The 23661-nt window shown below is 39.8% G+C and overlaps 1 protein-coding gene across 1 annotated transcript in view; it reads left to right on the forward strand.

The window, feature by feature from the left end:
* The first annotated feature begins 2137 nt into the window (after positions 1-2137).
* Positions 2138-23661, forward strand: part of LOC133977228 (uncharacterized) — a 37797-nt gene continuing 16273 nt past the window's right edge. Inside the window, exons 1-17 of the mRNA XM_062415313.1 lie at positions 2138-2176; positions 3995-4132; positions 4408-4696; positions 6917-7141; positions 7268-9158; positions 10114-10281; positions 10796-10972; positions 11586-11759; positions 12309-12482; positions 12973-13146; positions 16192-16350; positions 16653-16699; positions 18563-18699; positions 19142-19188; positions 20231-20448; positions 21270-21687; positions 23299-23334. Coding sequence (XP_062271297.1) covers positions 4094-4132; positions 4408-4696; positions 6917-7141; positions 7268-9158; positions 10114-10281; positions 10796-10972; positions 11586-11759; positions 12309-12482; positions 12973-13146; positions 16192-16350; positions 16653-16699; positions 18563-18699; positions 19142-19188; positions 20231-20448; positions 21270-21687; positions 23299-23334 — 4373 coding nt within the window. The 5' untranslated portion in view covers positions 2138-2176; positions 3995-4093. The remainder of the gene's footprint in view (positions 2177-3994; positions 4133-4407; positions 4697-6916; positions 7142-7267; positions 9159-10113; positions 10282-10795; positions 10973-11585; positions 11760-12308; positions 12483-12972; positions 13147-16191; positions 16351-16652; positions 16700-18562; positions 18700-19141; positions 19189-20230; positions 20449-21269; positions 21688-23298; positions 23335-23661) is intronic.

Genomic DNA, 23661 nt, shown 5'->3' on the forward strand with positions numbered 1-23661 from the left:
TCTAACTGTACTACAGTAAAGTACTAGTACCTCAAACTGTACTGCAGTAAAGTACAAGTACCTCAAACTGTACTACAGTAAAGTACAAGTACCTCTAACTGTACTACAGTAAAGTACAAGTACCTCAAACTGTACTACAGTAAAGTACAAGTACCTCAAACTGTACTACAGTAAAGTACTAGTACCTCTAACTGTACTACAGTAAAGTACTAGTACCTCTAACTGTACTACAGTAAAGTACTAGTACCTCAAACTGTACTGCAGTAAAGTACTAGTACCTCTAACTGTACTACAGTAAAGTACTAGTACCTCAAACTGTACTGCAGTAAAGTACTAGTACCTCTAACTGTACTACAGTAAAGTACTAGTACCTCAAACTGTACTACAGTAAAGTACTAGTACCTCTAACTGTACTACAGTAAAGTACTAGTACCTCTAACTGTACTACAGTAAAGTACTAGTACCTCTAACTGTACTACAGTAAAGTACTAGTACCTCTAACTGTACTACAGTAAAGTACTAGTACCTCAAACTGTACTGCAGTAAAGTACTAGTACCTCTAACTGTACTACAGTAAAGTACTAGTACCTCAAACTGTACTGCAGTAAAGTACTAGTACCTCAAACTGTACTGCAGTAAAGTACTAGTACCTCTAACTGTACTACAGTAAAGTACTAGTACCTCAAACTGTACTACAGTAAAGTACTAGTACCTCTAACTGTACTACAGTAAAGTACTAGTACCTCTAACTGTACTACAGTAAAGTACTAGTACCTCAAACTGTACTACAGTAAAGTACTAGTACCTCTAACTGTACTACAGTAAAGTACTAGTACCTCAAACTGTACTGCAGTAAAGTACTAGTACCTCTAACTGTACTACAGTAAAGTACTAGTACCTCAAACTGTACTACAGTAAAGTACTAGTACCTCTAACTGTACTACAGTAAAGTACTAGTACCTCTAACTGTACTACAGTAAAGTACTAGTACCTCTAACTGTACTACAGTAAAGTACTAGTACCTCTAACTGTACTACAGTAAAGTACTAGTACCTCAAACTGTACTACAGTAAAGTACTAGTACCTCTAACTGTACTACAGTAAAGTACTAGTACCTCTAACTGTACTACAGTAAAGTACTAGTACCTCAAACTGTACTGCAGTAAAGTACTAGTACCTCTAACTGTACTACAGTAAAGTACTAGTACCTCAAACTGTACTACAGTAAAGTACTAGTACCTCTAACTGTACTACAGTAAAGTACTAGTACCTCTAACTGTACTACAGTAAAGTACTAGTACCTCTAACTGTACTACAGTAAAGTACTAGTACCTCTAACTGTACTACAGTAAAGTACTAGTACCTCAAACTGTACTACAGTAAAGTACTAGTACCTCTAACTGTACTACAGTAAAGTACTAGTACCTCTAACTGTACTACAGTAAAGTACTAGTACCTCTAACTGTACAGCAGTACTACTGCTACACTGTGTGAGACACAAAGGAAAAAGTCTAAATATGGTTCAGTGACAGTTTTTATGATACTGCAGGTGCTGCTGAGCACTGCCACACCCACACAAACACACTCAGGTTTGTCTTCATATCTTTGTGAGGACTCTCAGTGACATGTATTACCTTTCCTAACCTGAAACATCACAACTAAAGCTCAAACACATCTCTAACCTTCACCTTAAACTGTCCTTTGAACAACTCAGAAATAACAATGATAATACATTTCATTCAAAGCATCTTTCATGATACATAAGAACACTTTATAAATTAAATAAAACAATTGACAACAATAAAATACATCCACACCCTCATGCATACACAACTCAAACTAAGTATGGATCTACACACATATACTCATCACAATAAAAGCACATTTATAAAACACTGTAAAACCTGGGAGGTAACATTCATATAGGCCCAGTGTCCTCACAACACTGGTGTTCAACTGAAATGTATTCTCTCAAAGATAGAAAGACAGACAGACAGACAGACACACACACACACACACACACACACACACACACACACACACACACACACACACACACACACACACACACACACACAGACACGTGACTTCCAGTAAAGAAGAAGTTTCATGTAACGATGAAGGTGGGAGGAGCAAACAGGTCATCAGAGCAGAAAGAGGAAACCGTCTGAACCAGGTGAGTGTTAATATCAGGACTGTAAATAATGATTACTGTAATTATTGATCAATCTGATGATTATTTCTCACATTAATTGTTTAGTTGATTAAAGTAAAATATGTAATGACAGAGTTTGAGGTGTTAAACATTGTTTCCTGTTGTTGTTTTCCTGGTTTCATTTCCTCACAGCGATGTAACGAGACTCACTGCTGAGCTCTAAACAGAGAGAAGTCACAGTTAAGAAGCACACACATGTTTAGTTAGGGTTAGTTAGCAACAGGAAGACGCACTAACTTGCAGTTATGAGCTGTGTTTGTATGAGTGTAGGAGGCATTGACAATATGGGGGGTAGGGGGTCTTTTAACAGAGTAGATGCCATTTCCTGTATTATATTATTATGTATTGTGTATTGCATTCCTGCTGCCTTTTATCTGACTATACTAACATGAGAAAAATGATGGGTACATTTTGTAATTGCATCTAGACGAAGTGTTTGGCCCCAGATCAACATAAATATTCTGGTCAAAAATGATCAATATAGTAATTATCTGTCACATTGAACCCATAAGGAGGTTTGAGTTGTGAGCAAATACATCTAGTTAGCGGATAGCATTGTGAAACCTTTGTAGTACAGGCCCTTCATACATTACCAGCTTACAGTGAAGCTGCTGTCAGTCAGTACAGAGACTGACAACAAAAACAAGAAGCCTTCGAGCAACAAAATACCAACACGTAGTTAAATGCTAAGCTTTCATTTTTGATAAATTAGCGTAGCCTGAACATTTGACCCATCTTAACTCAGCTATCTATTCTGAGCATCAATGACTAGTTAAGCTTAGTGACACGCTGTGTGTGTGTGTGTGTGTGTGTGTGTGTGTGTGTGTGTGTGTGTGTGTGTGTGTGTGTGTGTGTGTGTGTGTGTGTGTGTGTGTGTGTGTGTGTGTGTTATATATGATGACTGTTTGATTAATGGCCTTGTTGCACCTAATTATTTTGATACTGTTTATTGTTGATACTGTTCATGGTTGAATGTCTCCCCCTGCTGGCCTTTAATAAGTATTGCATGTGTGGTGGGGAGGTGGGAGTGACAGATCTTATGAATGAGTGAGTGATTGGAGAGAGGTGGGTTTGAACTCATGACGAGCTCTTTTGTTACTTTTTTATAGGAGAAAGTTTACGTTTATGTTTTGTAATACTGAACACGTTATGAGAATAAATAGATTTGATGCATTGTAACAGAGATCTGCGTGTTTATTTGAAACAAAGAGTGGTGAGTCAGAAACCACCTTGCCGTGTGTGTGTGTGTGTGTGTGTGTGTGTGTGTGTGTGTGTGTGTGTGTGTGTGTGTGTGTGTGTGTGTGTGTGTGTGTGTGTGTGTGTGTGTGTGTGTGTGTGTGTGTGTGTAAGATAGCAGTAAAAACACATAGAGTTTAATTCTTCATTGGTTTGGGTTTTCTCTCAATAAGCAATAGGAATGGATTTAAATATGAAGCACTGATCACTGAGGGTTAAGGGGGTCTAAACTAATCATTTAAAAAAGTCGGTGAGACTGGTCCCTCGTATAATAGTTGCTTTGCATGTAATTAGGAATAAAATGTGTTTTGTTATAACTACAGACAAACAGGGAGCAGAAACAGAATGAAAAAGTGTGATATTCCAGGAATCACCTGTGTCACTCGCTTTTTATTGGGGAGCTGCTACAGTAGACTTACAGATCATGTTTAAGATCACTTCATATGATTAACAGTAGTTTACATTTTTAACTAATGACTAATTTTAAATTACATATGTCGCCTACTATTAAAATCCTGTGCTTTGTCCTTTTTGCTTTCCCAGAACAATCAAAAAACACCCAAGAGTTTACTTTGAGACAAGAGTCTCCTTTTCAGACACTGCTGACCGTTTTCACACCAGCGTTTATGAACCAGTCAAAACATGAAAAGATGCCCGAGTTCACAGAACCGCAAGAAAAAGGTGAGTTGAGAATTGGACCTTGTGGTGAGATTGCTTTGTCGACTTATTGTTAGAAGACTTGATCTGATAGAAAGCTCCAGAACAGCTTCTGAGTCGACTTATGGTGAGACGTTTTTACTGGAGATCTTCTTGAGATTCTCTGAGAATTAAATGACTGTGGCCAAACTCTTTTTTTTTTTTTGTCAAATCAGTCAGATCCTGTAAACACTGAATTAGTTTATATTGGCAGACAGACAATCAAATATTCTCTTATCAGTGTTTTCTGATTTTACCAGAGAGCCAAGATGATGAAGATGATGAAGAGGGACCTCTGCGACCTACTGGATGATTTAAAAGATGATGAATTCAAGCAGTTCAAGTCGTCACTGAAGTATGTAAACGAGGATGACATCCCACCCATCACAGAGAGCCAGCTGGAGAATGCAGAGAGGGGGGACGTGGTGGATCTGATGGTGCAGAAATATGAATCTGATGGAGCTGTGAAGGTGATGAAGAGTGTTTTACAGAAGATCAACAGGAATGATCTGGTGGAGAAGTTGTCAAACATCAGCTCAGGAGCAGCAGGTCAGTCACAGGAAGAGACAAACATGACATCACATCCAGACAGCAGATCAGAGGAGAAACAGTCCACACAGTCAGTGTTTGTACACTTACACATTATTTTAGTTCTTCAGGCTCCAAGCTTCAACACATTCAATTAGAAATAAAATAACTGATACCATATTAATAAATTCTCAGTATTAATTAGAGTAAGTGTATAACAACATAAAAAGAACTGTGTGAGTGATAATGAACTTTTAACACATTATCCCTAAATTTAAGGGGTTCAAATGTAATGGGACAGAAACACATGACATCAGACTAAATGATCATTTGAAGACGCAAACATAACTGCACAAACTGTAAATGTGGTAATATTTCCTCCAGTGGCAGCTCTGACACATACAGTATTTCCTAGAGGTTTCACCGTGTGGGTAATTTGGGGTTTGTTGTTGGATTGTTGAAATTTTGTGGGTGTAATTGTGAAAAACCTGAATGAACTCTAGCCAGGTGGCTAAGTGATGTCATTCTGATGGATGGTTCTACAAAGTATGATTGGTGACTGTAATAGGGTTGGTGATTGGAAAAACCTGATTTCCCCATGTGTAGATTTCTCTTGGAGAAAGCCTGTTTCTCTTATATGTAAACACATAACATGCACAAGTGGAGCAGCTGAATGAAAGAGACCATTACATAGAGTGATTTACTATTCTATTTCAAATCAAATGAAAAGTTGTAACGACCTCAGACAGGAAGGAGGACTCAAACGCTTAACTCGAAGGGAATTTATTAAACAAAAAACGCTCTCAAGGAGGACAGAATGAAACAAGGCTTCTCGGGCTGCATGACGGTGACGCTGACAGGACAAAACGAACTGACACAAGACAAGGGAGGCAAGGACTGTTTGAACATGAGGTAAGGGGACACAGGTGGAACCAATCAGGGGCGGGGTTGACAATCACAGCGGAGGGAAGGCACACAAAGGGAGGAAGTCAGGATCTGAAACAAGAGGGAAAAGGTGAGTACAAAATAAAACAGGAAGTGCATGACAGGACGGGACATGGGTGACTTGACTAAATTAAAACATAAAGGACCAACACATGACACAAGACAAGACATTAACAAATTTGACGAGACATAACAAAAGTCACACAAATTACTTTCTAGAAGTCTAGATAAGTTGTTTTCAAACACTTAATATTTTACTGTTTGCTTAATTCAGACACATTCACATTATGAGGAAAAGTTCTGACTCAGACACAAAGAGCAAAGCAGGTAAAAAGTGTAGCAATTTATGTTTAATTAAATTAACCTAATTTAACATTCAACATCTGCATTCAATTATTTCATCCTGTATTACATATCATTAATTTGAATACAAACACAAACACAGAATATGTGATGACACATAGGATGTTATATCAGTGTTATTCATGGATCAGAATTAAACAATGAACCAAACTTATTGAAATGTTGTAATCAAAGCAGTTAAGTTATTTACCAATAAATAAAGTAGTGATAGTATCAATGTTTATCTCACTTACTCATTTACTTCTTGTAACATACATTTATGCATATTTACTTTATTTAATTCATTTATTTGATGAAGTAATGTATCTTGGTCTTAACTGTAGGTGTTTGACATTGGTAGATGTAAAGGTTTGTTTCTTGAAACTTTATTATTGCTACATCATGTTAAACCTGAGAAATGCGTTAAACACAATCTTTTACTGAGAGTCAGAAAAACAACTTCATCATAATCTCCCTCTCCCCACTCTCAGAGAGTGACAGTTCTGAAAGGGGGGGTCCAGATATTTACAGCAATATAGTGGATGTCTGGTGTTTGTCAAGGAGGTGAGATTTCAGTCACTGACCAATACACATTGTAAATCCTGTTGAGGTGCTGTGAGTTGTGGTCCCCTGTTGACACCAAGAGGACTCTCCTCTTTGATGTCTCAGTGTTCTCAGCCAACCCCGGCAATTCTTTCGGGGAGTGTGAATGTTTTGTATCTTCTCGAGTTGGTTCTGCAGAAGAGTTGGTTCAATTCAGAAATTGATTCAGTTTTATGGCAGGAAAGGCAAACGGGTCTGCTGTGAACTCAGCAGAAAGGGGTCACGCTTCCATGGACCCCTTGTCCTGCTACAAAAGTCAGGACTAACACACATATTCTGTCATTAATACAGGTTATATAAGTGCACGTAAACACACTGATAGATGTTCAAATTGATTTTTTTTTCTTTCAGCAGAAAGTGTTTTAGTGGAGGAGCAGCTGTCCTGCTGTTCTTTGTGTCAGGACGTCCTGAAGGATCCAGTCTCTACCAGTTGTGGACACTGTTTCTGCAGACAGTGCATCACCTCATACTGGGACCAGTCTGCTTCATCAGGAGACTCCTCCTGTCCCCAGTGTGCAGAAATATCCAGAACCAGACCTGGACTGCAGACAGACAGTCAGACCAGCACTGTACAAAGTAAGACTGAAGATCTGTCTGCTGATGTCATCATCTCTGAAAACAGGAATCTACCTCCTCTATCCTACTGAACTTTAACAGTCACACTGATTTCTGTTTCATTCGTCCTTTTTTCTTCTCTTTCAGCAGAAAGTGGTCTGCAGGAGCTTTTAGATGAACATCAGATCTGTCTGAGCAGCACATGTGAATGTGTGACTCAAGGAACTGATGAAGCAGGAACTAAAACCTTCCTCAACAGCATCTTCACTGAGCCCTACATCACTGTGGGAAGGAGTAATGAGGTTAATACCCAACATGAGGTGTGGCAGCTTGAAACAGCTTCCAAGATGAAGACTCTCCATGACGCTCCAATCAAGTGTCAGGACATCTTTAAAGTCTCACCTGACCAACAGAAACACATCAGAGTGGTTCTGATGAACGGCGTCGCTGGCGTTGGAAAAACCTTCTCAGTGCTGAAGTTCACTCTGGACTGGGCACAGCGCTCCAAAAACCGAGATATCAGTCTGCTGATTCTGTTCTCGTTCAGGTCGCTGAACTTGATCAAAGATGAGCAGTACAGTCTGCTCATGCTGATCCATGTTTTCTATCCAACATTACAGAAGCTCACAGCAGAGAAGCTCGCTGTCTGCAAAGTTCTGTTCATCTTTGACGGCCTGGATGAAAGCAGACTTTCACTGGATTTCAACAACAGTGAGGTCGTGTCTGATGTCACACAGAAGTCATCAGTCAGCGTGCTGTTGACAAACCTCATCAAGGGGAATCTGCTTCCCTTGGCTCTCATCTGGATAACTACCCGACCTGCAGCAGCCAATCAGATCCCTCTGACATTTGTTGACAGGGTAACAGAAGTACGAGGCTTCACTGACGCCCAGAAGGAGGAGTACTTCAGGAGGAGATTCAGTGATGAAGAGCAGTCCAGCACAATCATCTCACACATCAAGACATGCAGGAGCCTCCACATCATGTGTTACATTCCACTCTTCTGCTGGATCATTGCTACAGTTCTGGACCACATGTTGACTCCAGACCAGAGAGGAGAGCTGCCCAAGACCCTGACTGACCTGTACTCACACTTCCTGCTGGTTCAGACAAAGAGGAAGAAGAACAAGTATGATGAGGGACATGAGACGAGTCCACAGGAGCTGACGGAGGCTGACAGGAACCTTCTTCTGAAGCTGGGGAGGCTGGCGTTTGAACAACTGGAGAAAGGAAACATCATGTTCTACCAAGAAGACCTGGAGCAGTGTGGTCTTGATGTCACAGAGGCCTCGGTGTTATCAGGAGTTTGTACACAGATCTTCAAAATAGAGAGTGTGATCTTCCAGAAAACAGTCTACAGCTTTGTTCATCTGAGCGTTCAGGAGTTTCTGGCTGCAGTCTACATGTACCACTGTTACACCAACTGGAAGACAGAGGTACTGGAGGACTTGCTGTGGAAAAAACACAGTTACTCATCTCTGGACGACTTCCTGAAAGGAGTCATGGAGAAATCTCTCAGGAGTAAAAATGGCCACCTGGACCTGTTTGTCCGCTTCCTTCATGGCCTCTCTCTGGAGTCCAACCAGAGTCTCTTAGGAGGCCTGCTGGATCCGACAGACAACAGTCCAGAAACCATCCAGAGAGTCATCAACAACCTGAAGAAGATGAACAGTGACTTTGATGATGATGATGATGATGATGATGATGATGAGGAGGAGGAGGAGGAGGAGGAGGAGGAGGAGGAGGAGGAGGAGAAGGAGAAGGAGAAGGAGGAGCACATCTCTCCTGACAGAAGCATCAACATCTTCCACTGTCTGATGGAGATGAACGACCGCTCAGTACATCAGGAGATCCAAGAGTTTCTGAAGTCAGAGAACAGATCAAAGAAGAAACTCTCTGTGATCCACTGCTCAGCTCTGGCCTACATGCTGCAGATGTCAGAGGAGGTTCAGGATGAGTTGGACCTGAAGAAGTACAACACATCACAGGAGGGACGATGGAGACTGATCCCAGCTGTGAGGAACTGCAGAAAGGCTCAGTAAGTCCAGATGTGATTAACATTATAAATCAGTGTAGATTAGTAGTTTAGTTCTTCAAATATAAATAATATAAAATTCTTATTATTGTTAAAATAATGCTCTACTTGTTTATAGCTGAAATAACATGTCAGTTATATTCAGTTTCAGATGTTGTTGAGCCGTTTGAAATGCTTTGAGTGTAAATACTGTTGATTTTTCAGTTAGATATTAAGTTAATGAATACAGTTATCCTATTTCCTATTCTAGTAATTACATGTAATTGACAGTTCAGTAAACAGTTTCCATTATCATCAACCAGCATTTAGTCAGAAGAAAGCCTCATATAGGCGTGAGGTAGAGCACACAGTTAAAGCTACCCAAATAACCATCAATCTGACAAAACATTCAATGCACAGTGAAAAACAAGAGACATCTGCAGAGAGAAACAGATGAAAGAGCAGAAAGAGTTAACAGACAGGTAATTAAAATAGTTATAATTAGAATCAAAATAAATTCTCTTTCAAATCAAACAGTAATTCATATTACGTATACACTACCACTGACTAGCTCTGTAACACATTGGGCAATTTCACATCCTGACCATACGACAAATTAGCTGAAGATCATCTGTTCAAAAATCAATTTGTCTTTAAGTTTTATTTTTGCGGATGTGTAAACTGCAGAAGCTATATAAATGCAGCAGTGGTGATAGGTAAGTGCATACAGTAGCTTAAATGAAATATTTTTTCTTGGTTTCTGCTATGTTTAGCAAGGTAAAAGACAAATGGACAAACATAGGCTGAAATGACCAATTAACAGTACTGGCATCTTTTTGTAAGAGATCATCTGAATGTGAAGAAGAAATGTTAATCAAAACAGAGAATGTCAAACTGTTTCATCATCAAATGCATGAAGTAAATATAAAGTGTCCTCTTTCATGATAACATATGTTGTAATATATGTGTGTCATTACAGACTCTCTGGCTGTGAACTCTCAGAGACTCACGTTGAAGTTGTGACCTCAGCTCTGAAGTCCAACCCTCATCTGACACATCTGGACCTGAGTCAGAACAAGCTTCAGGATTCAGGAGTGACGATGTCTGCTGGACTGGAGAGTCCAAACTGTAGACTGGAGACTCTGAGGTCAGTTCACTGACTGTAGCTGTTTCTATTTATTAAATTCAAATCCTTCATTGACGTTTCAAATGTTTGATTCATAACTGTTCAAGATTTTCCTGAGTGCAAATCAGAATTTTTTTTTTTCAGGAAATCAATTTCCACAGTGTTCTTTGTACAAAATAAGTTATCAAGTGTCACAGTCATTATGTACAGGAGGAATGATTACTACTAAACTACCAAGCACAGGAAGAAGAGCTCATGTAATAAATAATAAACAAGTTTTTAGTCCAACATGTCTGATTTCATATTGATCCTCTAATTGCATTTTATGAATCAGTGTTGACATTAATGTGTCTGAATGTTGTGTTGACATTTGGATTATCCACAATAAGACAATGACAAAGTCACTTCATTTTCACAGTTCATTTTAGAGAAAAGCTCATTGATGAGGACATAGTTGAACTACACATTTAAAATCTGAACACATCTGAGTGGATTATAAATGGATTTTAATCTACATTATTTATTCTTTATTCAGAATGAGGAACTGCAGTTTGTCAGAGAAAAGTTGTACTGCTGTGGTCTCAGCTCTGAAGTCCAACCCCTCCCATCTGATAGAGCTGGAGATGAGTGAGAACAAAGAGCTGAAGGATTCAGGAGTGAAGCATCTGTCTGGTTTTCTGGAGATTCCAGACTGCAGACTGGAGACTCTCGGGTCAGTTCACTGACTGTCTGTTACTATTGTTGATCTTAATGTTTAACAACTGAATCTAATTTATGTACAAACATAACTTACATCATGAAGTTCATTTGTTTCCATATTTATGTTTTACTGTACAAAGTTTAGTGTGTAGTTATACAAGATGACTGATTGTTAAAGAAAGTGTAGAAAATGTCCACTGTTAGTTGTTAAAGTCAATTAATGTTTATAATTGTTGGTAAAGAGTCACATCTGTATACAGAAGATCCTCTCAACTAATATCTGTTTGAGTTTACTTAGTGAAGATCAAAATACAGTAAGTGAATTTTTAAGCGTTTTTATTAATTAATTAATAATGTCCGATTATTGATATTGACCTTCGAGAACACACACACATACACACGCACACACACAGATCAATGCAGGTGTTTACAGTATTTTATGACTCAGTGTTGACATGAATATGTGTCTGAATCTGAATGTTGTGGTGACATTATGATGATCCACAATAACACAATGACAAAGTCACTCTGCTCATTTTAGAGAAAATTGATGAGGACATAGTAATGTTAAACTACACATTTAAAACCTGAACACATCTGATTTAATAAATATTGTTTTTATTCAGATTGAGTTCCTGCAGTTTGTCAGAGAACAGCTGTGATTCTCTGGTCTCAGCTCTGAAGTCCAAATCCTCCCATCTGAGAGTGCTGGATCTGGGCTACAATGAATTGCAGGATTCAGGACTGAAGCGTCTGTCTGCTGGACTGGAGAGTCCAAACTGTAGACTGAAGACTCTGAGGTCAGATGCAATTTTTACTTCTGTGCTGAGATGAATTTGATGTTTCAGTTGTTTTGACACTAAACTACAGACATAAAGCTGATATTATGCTGATCCACACTGAGAATCTTAATGGTGAAGTCTATTTTCTTCCTAAGTGTTCTTGTCCATTGATTGTGTCAAAGGAATGTTGAGTTGCAAAAAGACCTGTTTTTAAGTTTTACTAAGAGAAAAAGAGAAAAAAGTACAATATAAATGTGGCCTGTTTACCATTTAGTAAAACAACAATTCAAACTTGAACATTAACAGTCTCATGAGCCCTTGCATTTCACCAGCACAGAACTGTCAAGAATGCCTCCTCTGGTCATTATAATAGTAATAAGAGCTCTTTTTCACTAGTTTGATTTTGACAGTTTTTGACCTGTATGCTTTTAAGTTAATTTGTTTGGAGTTCCATTTTCTAAAGTTCTACACTGAAAAACGTTCTACAGCGCTGAACACATGATCAAACATTGAATGATTTCAAGCAGGAACCTCTGTCTTCTAAAGTGAAATGTATTCTTTATTTAGATTGAATCTCTGCAGTTTGTCAAAGGAAGGCTGTGATTCTCTGGCCTCAGCTCTGAAGTCCAACCCCTCCCATCTGAGAGAGCTGGAGCTGAGTAACAACAAGCTGCAGGATTCAGGAGTGACATTTCTGTTTGATTTTCTGGAGAGTCCAGACTGCAGACTGGAGACTCTGAGGTCAGTTCACTGACTGTCGGTTACTTTTTTTAAATATTTATTTTTGGACTTTTTGCCTTTATTTAGAGAGAGGGGAATGACCTGCAGCATAGGTCCCTGGCCGGATTCAAACCAGGGACGCTGCAATTATGTGGCAAAGATCCTCTCAACTAATATCTGTTTGAAACTGATCAAGTTTACTTGATGAAGGAGAAATATTTTAATGAATATCTGATAATTGATATTTATCTTTCTGAACACACAGACAAATATCTTTATGACTCAGTGTTGAAATGAATATGTGTCTGAATGTTGTGGTGACATTTGGATGATGTCTGTAGAAGGCTGACATTAAGATGATCCACAATAACACAATGACAAAGTCACTCTGCTCATTTCAGAGAAAAGCTCATTGATGAGGACATAGTAATGTTAAACTACACATTTAAAACCAGAACACTGAGTGGATTATAAATGGATTTTTATCTACATCATTTATTCTTTTTTACAGATTGTGGCGCTGCACTTTGACAAAAATCAGCTGTGCTTATCTGGCCTTAGCGCTGAAATCCAACCCCTCCCATCTCAGAGAGCTGGATCTGAGTGAAAACAAGCTGCAGGATTCAGGAGTGAAGCTGTTGCGTGATTCTCTGAACAGTCCAGACTGCAGACTGGAGACTCTGAGGTCAGTGATGAGTTGAAGTCAGTCCATGTTAGTCCATGTGTGAGAGGAGAATGGAGCAGAGCACTGAAGTCACATTTCCATTAACTAGCAGCATCAGCTGCTGTATTCATGCTTCATCATCATTGGTTCATTCATCAGTTTCTTGTCCACCACACTGTAAAAAATGTCCGTAGAATTAACACTTAAATGCTGTAAAATGACGACATCAAAAACCTGTATATGGAAATATAATGGAGCATTGTTTAATGTAAAATACTAAACCAAATATAACTGTTAATTTAACTTAATAAAGAATATGTAAAAAATATATATATATATTTCTTTGTAGAAATGACCTATTACTGTAGTTAAAACGCAGAAAAAACGTAATACAAAAGGCAATAAAATGCAGTTTAAATGACAACATGATAGTGTTAAAATAACATTATTTGTAGATTTTGAGGGAAATTTACGGAAAAAATCAGTTAAATGACTCATATTGTGGCATGACATGTCTTATAATCTTATAATATCTTATAATGCTAATTCAGCAGACTTTTTACAGAATTATTCTGGCAACCACAGCTGCTGTTTTTTTTTCCGTAAAAACAACGGGATTTTTTTACAGTGCAGTTAACCTCTCACACCTTTTCATATTCATACAGGTGTACAGTAATGTCATCATACCTCCTCCTTATGTGAAGCTGATTTAACTAAGATTTAATGTTCTTGATTTTAGTTCTTGTTCTGGTAATTTTGTATTAAAAAGCACAAAGTCGTTGTCTTTCTGAGAGTTTATTCTGTCACCTGCAGACGGACTCTTTGCTGTCTGGAGTGTGAGATGGCAAGAATGAGCCCAGAGCAGGAGAAGTTGTCAGATTATATACATTATCTTGTAAAAAGGATGATGTTGTTCTACCATCAGAACAATGTCAGCACAATAGTCATAATGTGTTGTACAATCAGGACAATAAATGTACAGGTAGATGGAGTTAACCTGCTGGGCATTGCTGCCTGTCGCACCTCCTCCGGTGCCCATGGGTCAGCTGCAGGGTCATCAGCCAGGAACCACCATTCACCAACGTTTCGCTCCTTTAATCCTGGAACGTCTCCTGGTGGTGGAGCAGTGACAGGTACATCTCCCTGTCACCCCCTGCAGCTGATAGGTGTTGGCCCCCTGTGGCTGTTTTTTGGGTTAGGTGTTCTTTCCCCAGCACTTGTCCTTCCCCCTCAACCAGAGCCAAAAACTGCCTTTCTCTTCTTCCTCTGATAGCTCTTTTGTTGCCTTCTTCAGCTTTCCTCCAGTCACTCCTACTTCCCTCAAGAGGCGTGTGGTTGACAGCCCCACAAAGCCTCGGCATCCAACCTCTACTGGGTAGATGGTAGTCTTCCAGCCAGTCTCCCTGCACTCAGCAGCCAGCTCCGAGTACTTGGGCTTCTTTCGCTTGAAGGCGGCCTCAATGCCATCTTCCATTGGTACCGTGAGTTCAATGAGGAGCACAGATCTTGCCTTGGTGGACCACACGACTATTTCAGGATGGACAGGGAACCGGAGCTGCCTGTCAAGGTCGACCCTCATGCTCCACTCCTGGCCGGAGGATAAGGGCCTTGGTGTTTCTCTTGGCCTGGTGTTCCTTTTTTCCCCGCCTTCTGTGACAAAGTTGATGTGGTCCTCTACTGGTGGTGTTCCTTTGCTGCCCTGTTGACGCCCCTCCAGCACCACGGCTAGCTTTCTCAAGACCTGGTCATGGCGCCATCTGTAGCGCCCCTGGGAGAGTGCAGTTTTACAGTTTGAGAGGATGTGCTGGAGGCTTGCATTGGGAGCATTGCAAAGTGAGCAAGATTCCTCACTCCCAAACCACTGGTGAAGGTTCCGAGGACAGGGAAGCGTGTCGTAGGTTGAGCGGATGAGGAAGCTGAGCCTTGCTTGTGGGATCTTCAACAGATCTGACTAACTGATGTTTCGGTTAGGAGCTCCTTCCCAGATTGTCCAGCTTCCTTGTCGGCCTTGTGACACAGCCTTGATCCTATAGCGCTCTTCCTCCATCCTTGTCACCTCTGCCACCACCATCTCCTTCCTCTCTTTACGGTTTGCATTGGACCAAAACTGTGGTGCTTCTCCCCATCCTAGCCCTGCTCTTCCTGTTTGGACTCTGCCGACGATCTCCTGGTGTTGCAGCCTACCGATTGCTTGGTCTACCTCCGTTTGGGCATTCCACTTCCGGTCGGTGGGAACCTTGGCATTTGCTCCTTGTTCCTTACCGACTGGTCAGTGGACTCTCTTAGTTTGAGAACCAACCTGGTCTTCTCTTGCATGTAGCCCAAACTGATCGATTGCAGTGGCAACTGCAGGGTGTTCTTCCCGAAGAGGCCCGTTTCCGAGAGGCACCGTGGCAGCCCCAGCCACTTTCGGATGAATGAATTGGCTTTTCCATCCATTTTACTTGCGGTGGATGAGGGGATCTCGCTCATTTTCAGTGGCCACATCACTCTTCTGTAGAGCATGAACTGGTAGCACCATACTTTGTACTTCCCAGGGAGTTGGCTTTGGTCAATCCTTGCCAGGCCTTCTGAGAGCTGTTTCATTACGGTTCTCCCCATCTGCTTGTTAGAGAGATCTGCAGTATACTGCCTCCCCAGGCTCTTAATGGGTTGCTCGGACAGTAGTGGGATTTTCTCTCCCCCTGCGACGAAGGTGGTGCTGTCGCTTCTGACTCCTTCTCTGAGAGACAGGCTACGGGATTTGGAGGACTTGATCTTCATTCTTGCCCACGACATCAGCTCATCCCTCCTTTTCAGCAATCTGGATGTACATGCTGCTGTTTGGAGGAGACTGGTGTCGTACAATCAGGACAATGGTTAGTCAGTATATTTTAACATACATGATGTTCACTTAAACAGTTAGAGACAGTGAATGCTTACGATTGAATATCAGAAGATGAATAATAATAATTCCCATTACATTTTCCTGCTCAGTCTCCCTCAAACAGCAGAGACTTTTCCTCCAACTCTAATTGTATAATAGTTTGATGTAAGTCTGACATAAGTGTCTCTGACTGTGTCTAGGTTCTCTGATTCTGAAGGTTCACTTGTCACATGGTCTGGATACCAGAAGATGGTTGGTTGTGTGGAGGAAAAGAGCAAATCAGAGTCTCCAGCATCCACCTTTGAGTCCAAACATCCTCCTCCAGACATCAGTGATGAAGCTGGACCCTCACACATAAAGTAAGAGACTGTTTCTACTGAAATCAGACATGAAGGAGAGTCATTTTCCATAATGTGAACAGGAACCTGTGCATATCTTAACAATAAATTTCACAAAAAAGGGTAATGCATTGGAAATCCAGATTACTCCTACTTCATGTAAATTAACTCATATCTGGATTGGAAAGTCCTGATGATGATGAACAGCTTGATGGTTGTGTGGAATCAAAGAGTTATCTTTAGAGAAGAGATAGAGTCTGATTATTTGAACCCTCTTCATAAGACAGTCCAGATAACTGCTGTGTTTCTATTTATTCCTACAGGGAGGAGAACACACCAAACAGAGCTACACCTGATGGACATGAAGGAGGTGAGAGTTGAGACTGACACCAGTTCAAATTGTGAATGTGACAAAATACACATCTAAACACAACTAGTGTAGATTGAGTCTGTGTCTCTGTGAAGTCTCTGAAGTTTCTGGTCAAGCTCTGTCCCACTCTGGATGCATCATGGTGCGTTTGTTCACTTATCAGAGATTCAGAGTTAAACAACACAGGAGGCTGTGTCGGTGGTGTTGTTAAGGTACAGAGGAGACAGGAAACACCATCCAGGAAGTCCAGTCATCCGTTTGAAGGTTTATCAGATGCCAAAACCAGTTTGTGTATTCATTTTTCAACAAATCTTCTTGCTGGACAACGTCACATTTCTTTGCAGCATAAGTTGAACTAGGTTTAACTTGTTTTCCTGCATGTGTTTCTGGAGCTCACATTGTTGCTGGACTGCTTCAGATGAATGAGAGGGCTGAGTTTTTTCACACAGAGCTAATGTCTGAAGAAATTTCAGATATTCATTCGTTAGAGTTAGATATTTAGATACATGTGTCTCTCATGTCTGTACAGTAAACATGAAGCTACTGCCAGCAGCCAATTAGAGTACTTTATCTTAACAAAAAACCTGAAAACTCCCCGAATAGTAGGAGATTGTTGTTTTAACAATTAGGTTTTTTTACAGACAAACAACTGAGATTTAACATGTTAATCAGTGACCTTACACTCCAGAGAACTATAGTAGACATTATTAGAATTTTATGGTTTTTTCTTCCTTCTCTGATGTACTTTGACTGTTAGACAACCTGTTGCCTTACTGCAAGAAGGTCTTCAGTTTGAATCATTTGTGTCGAGTTTAGATTTTCTCCTTGTTCTCAAATTTCCAAAGACATGGAGTGATGATTTAAAATGTTTTTGTGTTGTTTGTGCAAAACAAGGCAATTTGTTTCACTGCAATAATAGAATAAAACATACTTGCATAACATACTTACATATGTTTTGTTTACACTAAAAGTGAAGTGACTTTCATCTCACCTTACTCATGCGAGTTTGACCACAGTAACATTTGTTTTTAAGTTTGGCTGCATGCTCAAAAATCTGTAGGTTAACTGTACTTCCCAGATGACAACTAGAGACCATAAAGCATTATGAACCCAAAATAAACTTATAATTTGCTTGTTTTTTAATTGCCAGAAAAAAACTCTGAATTTATGCTTCAGATCAGATCTATGTTCTGCAAACAGCCACTGCTCCATCCACACTGAAAATAACGTCCTCTAAAGGCACACTTAAGGCAGTGACGTGTTTATACACGTAGATGTCTACTCAACAGCGTTTAAGATGTTTGTTACTGATGACAGCAGCTGGGGGTTAGGGGTAACTCAGACCTAACTAACCCCACCCAAAAGTTTAAAAAATAAACTCCTTCCACGGGTAAACAGCTCCAGATTAGATTAAAATCTGTTGTGACTGGTTTTATTCCACCAGAAATCAGCAGGCTTTATTCAAATGAACTATTTCCTACTTGTGCAAATACACACATCATTTGTGTCATTCTCTTTGCCCAGTGCGAATAGAATAGTGAATAGAATTTGCATCAATTCGCATCCTTGCATTGACTTTGTATGTTATTTCATCACATGAAAAAAATTGCTTTGTATTGTGTGACTGTGATACTGAAACATGACTGATGGGTCTGAAACCTTTTACATTATTTCTTTGCCATTTTGATTTTATTGGAGGTTTTCCAGTAGAGATCAAAACCAGCAGGAGACATGTGGAGAAAGTCTCTGTCCGGCCTTAAACTGGAGCTTTGTGTTTCAGCTTTCAGTGTGTCTTAGATCACTGGACCATAATGACGTCGAGAAGAGTTTAACATCAGCTGTTTGTCTTCTTCTCCACATCAGATGGCTCTAATCTCTCATCACATCCGTCCACATCCAACACAACCCTCAATGTGTCTGAGGACAGCAGAGACGATCCAGAGAGGATGAAGCTGCAGGTTGTGTGCAGAGATAATCTGACTGGGACAACTCACTGGCAGGTATAGTCAATAAAAATGTCTATTTTTTTACCTTTAAATATGTATTAATTTATTATACATCAGACTCAGCTTCCTCCAGAGGTTAATACTCCTTACATCTAAGCTCCAAACATGATTTACTGTCATCTGTATTATCTTCAAGCCCTCGTTTCCTCTCCTCTCACTCTCTGCTCCTTCCTCCTCCATCAGAAACTCCTAATTCACTTTTACCTCCTCATCTGTGAAACCATCAGCTGCTGTCCAACATAGTCCTGCAGGATCATTTCAATGTAAAGTTAAAGAGCAACTGATCATTTAGTGATGTGGACTAGTGATAATCAGTGATAATGAAACAGTACAGAGTGCAGAGTAGAACCTGAAGCAGTGAGGATCCTGTCAGCTGTATGACTGAGAGTGAGCTGTTCAGTTTCTGTAACTAATGTTTTCACTTTCTATATTTTAGGGCTTCAGACCCAACATGCTGACTGAGTCTGACAACATTTCATACAGGTAACCAAATCATAAGATGAACAATATTTCAACCTTCAACCTCATCAGCTTCTTTCAGTGATGACACTTCACCTCCTTTCAGATAGTTCCACTCTGTTCAGTCATTTAACTCATTTTAGTTCAGATTCAACGGTCCTGTCATCTCCTTTCAGTGATTACTCTTCACTTTTAACACTTTTCATACTCTTCATATTCCTGCAGCTGCTGCTTCTCTCACATCTTGTCCAGCGGTTCAGTTTGTTCTCCAGCTGTTGAAGCACTGCAGCAGTCACAGCATGTTATCTTTTCTTAGCTTTTATGCCTTTATTTGAGTCAGTGTAGAGAGACAGGAAACAAGGGAAGAGAGAATGGTGTGGCATTTATTTGTTGGGAACAATGCAAATGAAGATAGTAAAACTTTACCTTGTTCAAAACGTGCTGCAGTAGCTGATGTTCTGCATATAGAGATTATAGCTAGAGTTCCCATCTCCTGTCCCTAGTTAGGCTCTTAAAAGACTGATATCAATATTACATACAAACCAATAATGATAGAAAGGAAAAGAAAAAAGAAAATATTTAAACCGTCTTACATACGATTACAACACATAGGGCTTGATTTACGAAAGATCTGCATGTGTTAAAATATAAGCAAACTTGACAATGACAGAAAACGCAGAGAACTGATTTTTTCGACCCATATTAAAAAATATATTTTTTTCTTAGTCACAAATAATCTCCAATATACCGTTTTCTTCAATCAATTAATCAATCTATTGCACTGCATACGCAATGTAATACCTTTATTTGGGATCTTAGTAAATCAGGCCCATAGTCTTATTATGTGTATACTAGAAAATAATAAATTAAAAATGCTCACATCTCTGATGCAACAGGACGTTTGACATTGCGTTTATATAGTATGAGCCTCAACCACTTAGCCACCACAGTGTCCCACGGAACATTTCCTTCAACAAATTAATTCTTTAATTTTCTTTTACTTATTCAAACCCAGAAAAAGCTGCATGAGTCTGTGTTGTGTGATCAGCTCCTCTGTGTCCTCCAGGTTCAGCTGTCCTGGTCCAGGTGTGTTCAGGTGTAATTCGACTGGACTCATGTTTGTTATGACTAAGGAGGCGGAGCTACAGTTCAGGACTGTCCAATGGGATGAGAGAGTCCTACAATCAGCTGGTAAAACAGCTGCAGGGCCGCTGTTCAACATCCAGTCCGGTCCTGAAGGTGCAGCCAGTCAGCTCCACCTGCCACACTGTGAAACCATGGATGGTAAGATGATTATTGAGCTCTGTGAGTCACACGAGACAAACACTGAAGATTTATGTGTTCTTACAGTCTTACTGCAGTGAAGATAAACATGAAGGGCCCCATTTTAACGATCTATAGTGCAAGGTGTGAATCGCATGGCGTGCAAATCCACTTTTGCTATTTTAACAGCGGAAAGATGGTGAATGCAGCAGGATGAATAGTCCAAAAGAGTTGGACTTAAGTCCCCTCATTAATCATAGGCGTGTTTTCGGCGTAACACGCAGTAAACCAATCAGAGCGTCATCTCCTATTCCATTTAATATCCAGGAGCGCTGTCACTTTGGCAGGTTGCTATTATAACCAACACTTACCCAGCAATGTGTTTCAAGAATAACAGAGTTACTTTTGCCAGAAAGAAAGTTATAATTGACTGATGAGTGTAGAGGTGTATGTGGTTATACTGTAGCAGCCTGGTGTCATCTGCTGATTTAATAAACTGTGAGGCTGTGTGTAATGGTACTGCTCTCTGTGCAACATCTCAGAGGATGCACTCTTATCAACATATCAGTCCTACAGTATAAACAGCTGTGGATAACAGACACTATAAGAACAGAACAAAGACATTTGCAGATGTCCCCAAAGACTAGGATGGGTGCTTTTTGGCATTTATAGACCAAAAAATCAGACAGAAAATAATCAATAATGAAAATAATCATTAGTTTCAGCTCTGAATCAGAGCTACTGCAGTTTAAATCTTGAAGCATTTTTGTTTTGGTTCTGTTCTTGTCTCCTCTACGAACTCGCAGCTGGTTATTAAACTCTGGTACTTCTTCATCTTCCAGGTCCTGGTCCAGCAGTGATGCCAAGTGTCCCAGCAGTGATGCCAAGTGTCCCAGCAGTGATGCCAAGTGTCCCAGCAGTGATGCCAAGTGTCCCAGCAGTGATGCCAAGTGTCCCAGCAGTGATGCCAAGTGTCCCAGCAGAAACTTCAAGTGTGCCAGCAGATGAAAAGCTGTTGTCTGTTCGGACTCAGTTTATTGAGAGAGTGTCTGAACCTAATCTAGACCAGCTGCTGGGTAAAGTCCTGGACCAGAGGATCATAAATGATGGTGAAAGGGAGTTTGCTGGAAACCTGAACAGAGCAAAGAAAGCAGAAGCATTGATCGACATGGTGCGAAAAAAAGGAGCAGAAGCCAGTTCAGCTCTGATCACTGCTCTCTGTGAGGTGGATCCATTTCTGTCAAAACTGCTGAACCTACAGTAGCAGAAAGTCTCACACCAACACATCTTCAGCTCTCAGGTGTTTCTATTGTTTAACATTTAGTAAGAACCTTAAACTCACAGCTCTGTGCTGCACCACAGCTCAGGATATGAAATCTAGACTTTTGGTGAGTTTGAAACAGTAACAATCAATATGAAACATAAATTCTCTTATTAAAGCTGATTTTCGTATAATAGGAAACAAAATCTGAGTTTTCATCCAGTAATTAACTGCAGTTGCTTCTGCTCTGCTCTAGAAATGTTTTATTGTCTCTGATTTTTTAAGGTCGACTCTGCTGTTCTGTAAATGAATCACAAGATTAAAAACAGTCCTGTTTGATTCTTTGAAGCATGAAACATTTGGAGCTGTAAGATTACTGAATATTTGTCATGTTGGAGCTTTCAGGATGAATAAATCATTTATTTCCCAAATCATCACCTGTGTAGCTGTTTCTTATTTTCAGGTAATGATGAGAACTTTCAATCATTGAAGGTTTGAATCCAGTCAGCATCAAAAGACCTAAAGAGACAAAGAAACAAGTGAAGGAATAAATATTCTTCCTCCTGCTCCATGAACATTATGAACTAAACCACCAACAGCATCCAGCTGCTGAGCACAAAACATACAAGTCAGCACTTTTCATTCTTAGACCCAGCTGGAAAATAATATTAGTTCAACCTATCAACCTGTTTTCACTCAGAGACTCAAAAACCTGCATAAAAGTGTCAAGATTAAACCCTGATTCTCAGTTTTACTTTACTGAGGACAGTAAGGACAGTACTTTCATAGTTAGACTGCTTCATGATGTTTGAGGCTTCTATATTGTTGATTAATATATTTTCAATAAATTCAATTATCAATGGTTATTAACTGATAATGTTTCATCCATTACAGCTACTGAAATGTATTAGTATGTTATGCATTAGGAGCTTTGCCTAGAGGACAATAAGAGAGAAAGTGAAGCCAAAGAGAAGTAAACTCTTATAATATCTTCATTCAGAATAATTACTGTTTTCTGATTGTCACTTTTAAAGGTTTATCAGAGTCCTAATCATTGCAGTAATGTATAGAAGATTTAAAATATCTAAATGAAAACATATCAAACTAATAAATATGTTAAAATACAGAACACACTGTTATATGTATTGTCCATAAATTGATATATGTGTTTACTGTGTCATAATGAAAAGACAATAAATGGTAAAATGTTGATTATTTAACGTTTTCTGTTTAAACCCAGCTGCCCTGCTCCTCCTCATGGAAACTAATGACGCTGCTGTATTTAGTTGGCTATGCTGCCCCCTGCTGGACAACACTGGAACACCTTAAACCTCTTCACTGCGTTTTCTGGTGAGGTTTAATTTTAATGTGTCGTGTGTTTTATTAAATTATGACAGTAATCACCGACAACATTAATATTATTAACACTGTAAATACCTACCTAAAAATACAAAATACACAATATGATTATTTATATGATTGCATTTTACTCTATTTCTTAGTTTTATTAATGTATGTTAAAGCTTCCACATTACAGCAGTAGGGGAGCTGTAGAGAGGAGGAGCAGGAAGCAATGACTCAATAACGACTCCATTTTACAGTCCGCACAGAAAAAAGAGGAAAACAGACCGAATAAAACAGCGTGAGTATTAATAACATGATCTTATTAGTTATTATCTGCAAACTCTGTGACTGTAGAGGGAAGACTTGAGACTGTGTCTGTAGACTCCTGAACTGTTCAGATCCTGCTTTGTGCTTCGTGTTTGAGGGAAGAAACAAAGCTGTGTCACAGTTGAACAGATGTGAGCTGTGACACAGATGTGCATTGTTTCATTGGTAGACCTCCGCGCGGGGGGGCGGGGGGGGGGGGGGGGGGGGGGGGGGGGGTTGTGCACCTGTCCGTTTGACCCAAATAATGAAGTTATTCCTGCTTCATCCAGTGTGACACAACTATAAACTCTGCACCTCGTGCT

Source organism: Scomber scombrus, unplaced genomic scaffold (genome assembly GCF_963691925.1).
Source record: "Scomber scombrus unplaced genomic scaffold, fScoSco1.1 SCAFFOLD_213, whole genome shotgun sequence".
Taxonomy (NCBI): Eukaryota; Metazoa; Chordata; class Actinopteri; order Scombriformes; family Scombridae; genus Scomber; species Scomber scombrus.